The sequence below is a fragment of the Humulus lupulus genome, chromosome 6 (genome assembly GCF_963169125.1).
Source record: "Humulus lupulus chromosome 6, drHumLupu1.1, whole genome shotgun sequence".
NCBI lineage: Eukaryota > Viridiplantae > Streptophyta > Magnoliopsida > Rosales > Cannabaceae > Humulus > Humulus lupulus.
The window spans coordinates 25,081,459-25,090,902 of record NC_084798.1 but is presented as its reverse complement, the minus strand read 5'-3'; the positions used below and the strand labels follow the sequence as shown (position 1 = coordinate 25,090,902).

Below are 9,444 nucleotides of genomic sequence, written 5' to 3'. Positions count from 1 at the left end.
GAAAGATTAGCTGGGTTAATCCGTATTTCTGTCGATAACAAATTATTGTTGCTATTCGGTGCGTTAATATGCCTAATACTTCATACTAAATGAGGTGACCTGTCCCCAATTCTCTGTCTCTTTCATGTCCCACGAATTATTTAAAGACACCTCATTTATTTATTTAATATATATTTAAATTATTTACAATTTTCTCTTTTCCCAACTATACATAAATATAGTGTCTTAAAATAATTGGTAGGACATGGAGGAGGCAGAGAATTGGGGACAGCATTAGTTAGTCATATCTCATTATAGTTATTAAATTCAATCGGTTGAGACTGAGACTCAATATTAACTTATACAAATAGTTTATGCCACGGTGGTGTTGGCACCGCCTCTTACCAATTCTCATAACAATTACAGAACCAAATATTCATATAGTGATATAGATAGATATAATATTATTCAGCTAGTTCCTACTCCAATCCATGGTTTTGGCAATATCTTTCAAAATAGATTTCTGAATTTTCCCAGTTGAAGTCTTCGGAAGTTCATCTCTGAACACCACAACTTTCGGAACCATATAATGAGGCAGCTTCTCTCTACAATAACCAACTATCTCCTTCTCCGTCGGTCTCACCCTCGAACCTTTCTTCAACGTTATAAACGCACACGGCGTCTCACCCCAGATTTTGTCGGGCCGAGCTACCACCGCCGCCTCGTCCACAGCCGGATGGCCGTACAGAATCGACTCTACCTCCACGCTGCTCACGTTCTCTCCGCCGCTTATGATCACGTCCTTGGACCTGTCCTTGATCTCCAAATACCCGTCCGAGTGCATAACTCCCACATCGCCCGTGTAAAACCATCCATCGTCTTTTACAGCTTTCGCCGTGGCCGTTGAATCTTTGAGGTAACCGAGCATTACGCAACCGCCTCTGAGAACTATTTCCCCCATTGTTAAACCATCTCTCTTTACACTCACTCTTGAACTTGGATCAATAACATCAATTTCAGCCATCGCCGGAGTCTTCACCCCTTGCCGAGCCTTAAGCCGGGAACGCTCCGTTGCCGGAAAACGATTCCATTTATTCTTCCAAGCGCAAGATACCACGACTCCGGCCACTTCCGTCAACCCGTACCCATGACTGACATTAAAACCAAGCGACTCGGTTCGGTGGAGCACTGCCGCAGGCGGCGGAGACCCGGCCGTTAGGATTTGAACGGGGTTCCTGAGAGTTTCAACATTGGGAGTGTTTAATAACATGTTGAGCACCACCGGTGCTCCACACATGTGAGTCACACCATGCCGTTGGATGAGGTCAAAGATGATCGGGCCGTCGAATTTTCGAAGGCATATGTTGGTGGCGCCGACCGCCGCTGTCCCCCACGGGTAACACCAACCGTTAGCGTGAAACATAGGCAGTGTCCATAAGAAGACTGGCTGTTTGGGCACACTCCAGTCGACGAGTGAGTCAAGTGTGACGATGAAAATAGCTCTGTGACAGTGAACAACTCCCTTCGGAGCTGAAGTCGTTCCAGAGGTGTAGTTTAGTATCATCGGCTGCCACTCGTCTGCCGGCTTTAACCACTGAAATGCGGGATCTCCTCTCTCTACTAGATCCTCATACTCGCAATAAAAGCTATCCGTGTTCTTTGAAGATGAAGATGAGGAAGACGAGACCGCGTCCTGATCACGGATTAATACGAGGCGAGGGATTGGAGTGTTTGCTGGGAACCTGGAGACGGCGTCGAGTATTAGCTTGACAGAGAGCTGGTCAACGAAGACGAGCTTGGATTCTGAATGAAGAAGCATGACGGAGACCATGCGAGCGTCGAGGCGGGTGTTGATGGTGTTGAGAACGGTGCCGGCCATGGGAGCTGCGAAGTGGAGCTCGTACATGGCCGGAACGTTGGGAGAGATGACAGATACGACTTGACCACGCTTGACTCCAAGCCATGTTGCGATGGAGGAAGCCACACGGAGACAACGGGTGTTGGTCTCTGACCACGTATAAGTGGTGCCGTTGTAAACAACAGAAGGGCAGTCGCCATAGACAACGGCCGCCCTTTCGAGGTAGCTGAGTGGAGTTAGAGGGGATGAGTTTGCCGGGTTTGGCTTTAGCTTCTCCATGGGTGAGTTTGGGTTGATTCGTGAAGATAACGAGTTTCTTTATGGTTTAGGGTTTTATAGACACATTTTAAAGAAAAAAAATCTGCTTCCCCATTCTTCTATCCCCTTTATTTATTACTTAAAGAGTTAATTAAATTACCTGAGAAGGTTAATATTAGTGTAGGAGCTGTTAATTCTCTCTGCTAAATTAATATTAAATTTATGACTTTTTCTATTCCCATTAAGATTAATCAATCAATTTTTTTTCTTTTCCCTATTTTTTTCATAAGAAAATATTATTTATTTTCTTTGCTCCTATTTTATTGCAGAAGAATAAAACAAATTGTCTATGCCACTGTATCTTATTCCAGTAACCATTCATGGGGTCAAAATCATAATAATTAAGTTATACAAAATAAATACAAAAGAAAAAAAAATACTTATTAAAATAATATATACAAAATAAATAAATGCAAAAGAAAAAAAAAAGGACTGATCATATTTAGCTTGAATTACGTTCATGCTCATTTTCTACATACATATTTATGTATTAGTGGTTTACTTGAAGATAAAACAATATTTTTATTTTATCTTTATTTTTATCCCTTTTCTCTTTCTTATCTCTTTGTTTAATAGCTACCATTGTTTTGTTGGGGTGGATTTATATATATATATATATATCTTGCAAGAGTAGCCAATAAATTTAATATTAGCCAAAACACAACTGCTAGGTATCCTATACAAATGAAAGAAATAAGATTGGAACACCACTATAAATATAGGTTTTCTCTGTGTTTTTTTTCAACTTTAAATAAAAAGTGTAGAGAAAAAGTTCCTATGAGTATGAAATATCATTTTAATGCGGTTTTAAAAAAAAATGCAGTATAAAGTTCGAAGATTGGGGAGGGGGAAACTTTTCTCCGCGGTTTTATTATAAAACTGTAGAGAAAAGTAGTCTACATTTCTCTGCGGTTTTTTCAATAAGACTGCGGAGAAAAGTCCCACTAACCCTACAAGACTAACAACTAATACTATTTTTCAGTTAGTATTAGTTCGTGGTTATATGTTAGTTTTGTACAATCAGTTAAGTGTAAGAATTAGTTATAAGTTAATACTCTTGATTGTAATATATTGCTTCTGTACCATTCTTAACCTCTATAAATAAAGTTCTTGATCATTCATTATGGTCAAGCTTTTCATTGCAATTTCATTGAAGTTTTTCTAAAACTCTCCGAAATTTCATAAAATCGTATATGGTATCCGAGCCACTGACTCACGTCCATGGATTCCTCATCATCTGATCCGTCCCAAGTCCGTGACACTACCACGCCTTTGATGCCTATCGTTACTCTGGTAGCTCCTGCTCCTCCAGTGATCTCAGTTCCCCCATGGAATCCGTTCTCTAATTCTCTTACTTCTTCTCTTACACTCAAACTTCACCGTGTCAATTTCCTTGTTTGGAAATCACAGGTCATTCCCACAGTGATTGGCCATGATCTTAAAGAATTCTTGTTCAGCAATGTCTCTCCTCCGGCAAAACTAGTCACTGGTGTGGTCAATCCTAGATATACTCAGTGGAAACAACATGACCAGCTCCTTCTTTCTTGGCTTCGATCCTCCATGTCAGAAGGTATTCTTGGCTCTGTTGCTGCTTATACCACCTCCTATGATGTTCAGCGCGCACTCGAGCAGAAATTCTCTAGACGATCCAAAGCTCGTCTCTTGCAATTGAAGGGTCAATTGTCTAATATTCAGAAAGGTAATATGTCCATTTCTGATTATACTGACAAACTTAAATCTATCTGTGACAATCTAGCTATAGCTGGATGTTTGATAAGTGATCAAGATATGGAGCTACAATTACTCAATGGTCTAGGACCTGAGTGTGATCCTGTCATTTATGGCATTACTTCCAGCAAAGAATCTAAAAGCCTTGAAGAAATTCAAGCTTTACTCATGGCTCATGAATGTCGACTTGAGCGACATCACTTAATACATGATATCTAAAAAAAAAATGGCTGCAAATCTAACATTTGGTGGTAAAAGAAATGGGTACTCAAACCATTCCAGGTCTTCTTACAATCCAAGTCGTATAAATTCGAATGAAAATTCAAGAAACGCTCCAAGAAGATATCCAAGACCTCCATCCTTGAACATTCGACCAGTGTGCCTCAAGATTGGTCGTACTACAACAATTTGTCATTATCGATTTGACAAAGCGTTTGTCACTCCCAAGAATCATTCCACATAACCACGAATTTATCTCACTGAACAAAAAGTTGCTGATATGAATGAACCTCAAGCATATGTCTCAACATCAGTCTCTAATTTTGGAGATGACCCCATGTGGTATGCAGATACTGGAGCAACTAATCACGTGGCATTTAGAATGGAGAATCTCGACTCTGCCACCCAATATCATGGTGCAGAGACACTTGCAGTAGCTAATGGTATGAAACTGCTTATTTCTCATATAGGCAAAGCTGCTCTTCCTTCAACTTCTAGTTCCCCTTTACATCTCAATTATGTCCTCAATGTTCCTTCAATAACCAAAAATCTTGACAGTGTTTCTAAGCTTACTAATGATAACAATGTTTATCTTGAGTTTCATAAAAATTGTTGTTTTGTTAAGGACAAGGACACATGAAATGTTTTGCTCAAAGGGAAAGTAAAAATGGTCTTTATATGCTCGGGGATGATTCCAATAGCTCCAATCAACCAGCTCTTCAATGTCATCTAGCCACACTTTCCAGAATTGATTCCACTCAATCATCATCTTGTATTTCTTCTAGTTTACCTTCAGTTTCTTGTACAAATACTTTGGACCATCATGTTTATAATATACATTCCATTAATAAAGAATGTCTTCCTTATGTCTGTATTGATTCTCAATCTCAAGCATTTACTTCTTCACTTAAAACTGATGTGAATTTGTGGCATGTTAAGCTAGGACATCCTTCACCTAAAGTGCTTGGTCAAATTTTGTCTCAAATGTCAATTCCTGGTTCATTAAAGAATCTTAATTTCTGTGATGTCTGTCAAAAAGGAAAGAGTCACTAGCTGCCTTTTCCTATCTCTGCTACTTGTGCAACTCAGCCACTAGAATCGCTTCACACTGATGTCACTACAACAAAATAGGCATTTAATGGCTATATGCGGGAGACATTGTAGACATTTGATGTCTCCCCCTAGGGGAGACGTTGTTGTAGGGGCCATCTAAAGTGGCCCTATGACGTCTCCCATGGGGAGACTTTGTAGACATCCAACGTCTCCCCCTGGGAGACGTTGGATGTCTACAAATTCTCCCCATGGGAGACGTTGTAGGTACCTATGACGTCTCTCATGGGGAGACTTTGTAGACATCCAACGTCTCCCCCTGGGAGACGTCATAGGTTGTACACGTACACCCTATGACGTCTCCCAGGGGGAGACGTTGGATGTCTACAGAGTCTCCCCATGGGAGACGTCATAGGTTTTTGTATTTTTAAAAAAAAAAAATTAAATAATTATTTTCAGTATATTAATTAATAGAATTAAATATATTAATTTTTTTTTGAAATAGAATTAAATATATTAATTAAAAAATTTAAATTATATACAAATTTAAATTTCGAATTTTCATTAATAAAACCGAAATGTGTATATCTAATATGTTTTTGCTAGCTAAATATACAAAATTGTAATATTTGTTGTTAAACATACAAAATTAACAAATATTACACTAGCTAGCTAAACATATAGTAAGAAAGAGAAAAAGTAAAAGTAAATGACAAAAACCTAATATGTGGGACGATGACTTTGAATTATCGGTAGCATATGGTTCGCCCAGTGTTGTCGCATTTCATTAATCTGTGCTTGTGTATATGACGTAGTGTTTAGCTACAAAAAATACATAGTAAAATATATTAGTTAATCAATTATTTGATTATATATACTTTAATAATAAATAAATTGTTAACTTTGTATAAATTTATGTACATACCTCTTTCTTCAAGTAACGTCCAGGTCGTGAATGTTCAATGTAATCCTTGAACATTCTCATCACATAATATCCACATGCCACATTGTCTGGTTGGTGCGGACACTAATATTTAAATAAAATATCAAGCAATTAATACAAAAAATATCAGTAAAATTCAAGTAAAATTAAAGTCGTAGTTACTTACTTTCGGTTGCACAATTTCTATATTATTTGGAATCTCGGGAGGTTTTGGTAGACTGGTTAGAAAAAGGTTGAAAGCATTGACTATTACTGCCACAATTTCTTCACGGTTTTCCAGTTCTGAGTTCACCGGATCACAACAACAAACGTAATATGCATATGGGGCCAATATAATCAACATCCAATGATCACTGCACAAGAAAAATAATACTTGGTATAAGTCTCCAACGCAAATGTTATAAGGACTAAGTATCTGGCAGTAACAAATTTTTGAATTTACCGATGGTTCCAGGGGACAATCATAAGTTGCTCACTTGGTCTTAATTGACGACAGCGCTTGAGCAGACCTTGAACACGCTCTTCAAATGAACTTCCTTTAGTGGCTACAACATTAGGATTGACAAATAAAAACTTATTTTGGCGCTCTTGTTCTACCAAAAAATTGTATAACAACCTATTAAAAAAAGAGTAGTAGTCAAAAATATAATTTAGGAAATTTGTTGTTAAAATAAATCAAATAAGAAAGGTTAAGTAAAAAAATTGTGAGATACCTCATGTAGCAAACGATAACTCCTTGTCCAATCTTTTCCATTCGAATAAATTGAAGTATGTCCTCTTTGCATATGTAAAGACTTGAAATATCCTGACCGAATACATCCTCATTTATGCCTGGATTGACACAGTCATCGTCATTCCAACGAGATATAATATTGTATATCTGTTCCAAAGGACTGGTGTCTTGTGTTAGAGGATCTCTCAAACGTTGTATTCTTTCTCGGGGTCGTTGTGTTGAAGGAGCAATTGGTCGTTCTGATATGTTATTACTTCTAGAACAAGTCTGTAAAATAATATTAATAATTAGAAAATTTACAAACAAATTGAAATATATAATAACAAATATGATTATATAAACATGATACATCACCTATTCATGTATATCATCAGATATGATGACCAATTCCTTAGGCCATGATATAGGATGCCCAATAGCCTGAATGACTATGTACATATGCTGATCAGGTTTTGCATAAGGAAGAGGTGTCGCCGGCTTAATAGCGTCAGTAATCACCACTTGGTAGTTGTTACCCAACTCTTTGTCAATGAGCTTGCCTGATGCAACAATATTGGATAGCGAACCAATGGCTAATTGACAACTAGGTACCTGCACATTATAATAAGTAGAATTATGTATATATGTGTGTATGCATGTACATACATAGTCATTTTCAACTATCAAATTGAAATTACCTCAGTCACAAATGGTACTGGTGGTTCAGGCTCATAGTAAGATGGTGCTGGTGGGTCGGGCACATAGCAAGATGGCCCTGGAGGGTCGGGCACATAGTAAGATGGTGCTTGTGGGTCGGGCACATAGTAAGATGGTCCCGGTGGGGTTGGAACTACTGGTGGGACTCCAATATTGGATCCTGAACCACTCTGTTGGGCCATGAAAGATCTCAACATTTCCTCTTGTTTACGAAAATGTTCTTCTAGACGCGCTTCTTGTTGATGATGTCGTTCTTCTTGTTGACGAAGTCTTTCCTAAAACTCATTTCTCATAGCGCTAGCCGAAACCGTGTCTTTCAATTTCCCTTTCATTTTGGTAGGTTTCGGAGTATCCAAAAACAATGCGGGGGACACACCGTAACCTTTAGCCCGAACACGCCCTCGTGGCTCGGGGGTGCCCAATGCCCTCGCCAACACATCATCAGGGCCTTGGGGTTCCCATTGACCCTCCTCAATGAGTTTTCGATAATGAGCCTGTAAAATAAAAGTAATTTATTTAAGTTAGTTATATTAAAATAAATAGATTATATAAGTTCAATATATATAAAAACTTACAATGTTTTTTTGAACCTCAGCTGCCTCTCCAATAAGTTCTCCTTCTTTATTCTTCGGTCGACCCATCGTCCATAAATCAGCTCTATCAATATCAGATAATTGTTGCCCAGTCTGTTGTTGAAGCATCTCTTCCACACGCACGTAACCTCCTCTAGATAGGTTGTGGTTGTATTTGTTCATTCTTCAATATTCTTGCATTTGTAACCTCTTATCTTTCCACTCTGGTGTTAATCTTGAGTTGACAAATTCTAACCATTGCTCATCTGTAATGATCTCCTCAAATCCAAATGGTTTCCTAGGGGGAAACTCATCTGGTCTTTTCTCTAAAGCATTAAAGATGTGCTTCCTTGTCGTGTCAGTCTTCCATTGTCTGAACATCTTTGCTGCGTCTTTCATTGTCTGCTTTTTGGAGCTATATTCCAACTGAAAAGTTTTCTGCAAGTTTGAAATAATAATCATATTAAATCACATATTTTAAAATCTTTAAGTAAAATAGAAGTAATTAAATCATACCTTCATTAAATCCCATAGATGAGTTTTGTTCTCCACTGGAACTTCGTTCCAGGAGTTACAGGTGATGGGCACAATAGTCCTCACCATAGAACCCAATGCTGAAGATCGATTACTTCTTGCGGTACCTATTACTTGACCATACTCATTGAACTTTACAAGTATAAGATTTCCTTCACTTCTATTCTTAATCAATTTATTCATCCATGTGCGTCCTCACACATTTTTATCATCTGTAATCTCTTCCTCAGTATCAGGATTTTGTTGAGGATTTTGTTGAGGATTTTCCTCCTCATCACTATCACCAAAAGGATTTGACATCTGTGAAACATAAAAATCAATATGATAAGTTATATATATAGAAAAAAAATGACAAACAAAAACATATCATAAACAAACCAAAATCATTTTTGCAATAATGACAAACATAATTATATTATACCTCACATCAGGTTATCAATCCATAAACCTTCACCATTATGACGTAAACAAACACCATCATCATCAATTTCATCATTACATATTGGTGAAGTGAATATGATTGATTCTTCTTCAATAGGTATATCATGCAAATCACCATCTTTGGTATTCCATTCTTTTGTTGGCGTTGTAAGCACAATTGACCATTGGTTGTCTGAAGGATCATTCACATAAAACACTTGTTTTGCTTGTGCAGCCATTATAAATCTGTCAGATTTGTGCCCTAGTCGATTTAGGTTTACTAATGTGAAACCAAAATCTTCATATATTATGCCACTGTCACTCTTCACCCAATCACAAAAGAAAACAGGTATTCGAGTTGTGATATAATCTAACTCCCAAATTTCATTAATTA

General features: G+C 37.8%; 1 protein-coding gene across 1 annotated transcript; it reads right to left on the bottom strand.

The window, feature by feature from the left end:
• Positions 1 to 375: 375 nt before the first annotated feature.
• LOC133781933 (probable CoA ligase CCL11) lies at positions 376 to 2,183 on the bottom strand. Its single transcript, XM_062221041.1, has one exon. The coding sequence runs from the start codon at positions 2,114 to 2,116 to the stop codon at positions 452 to 454; it is 1,665 nt and encodes a 554-aa protein (XP_062077025.1). The 5' UTR covers positions 2,117 to 2,183; the 3' UTR covers positions 376 to 451.
• Positions 2,184 to 9,444: the final 7,261 nt, after the last annotated feature.

Bases quoted from the DNA above. Each gene is read 5' to 3' on its own strand.
- LOC133781933 (XM_062221041.1), bottom strand. From the start codon at position 2,116: ATGGAGAAGCTAAAGCCAAACCCGGCAAACTCATCCCCTCTAACTCCA.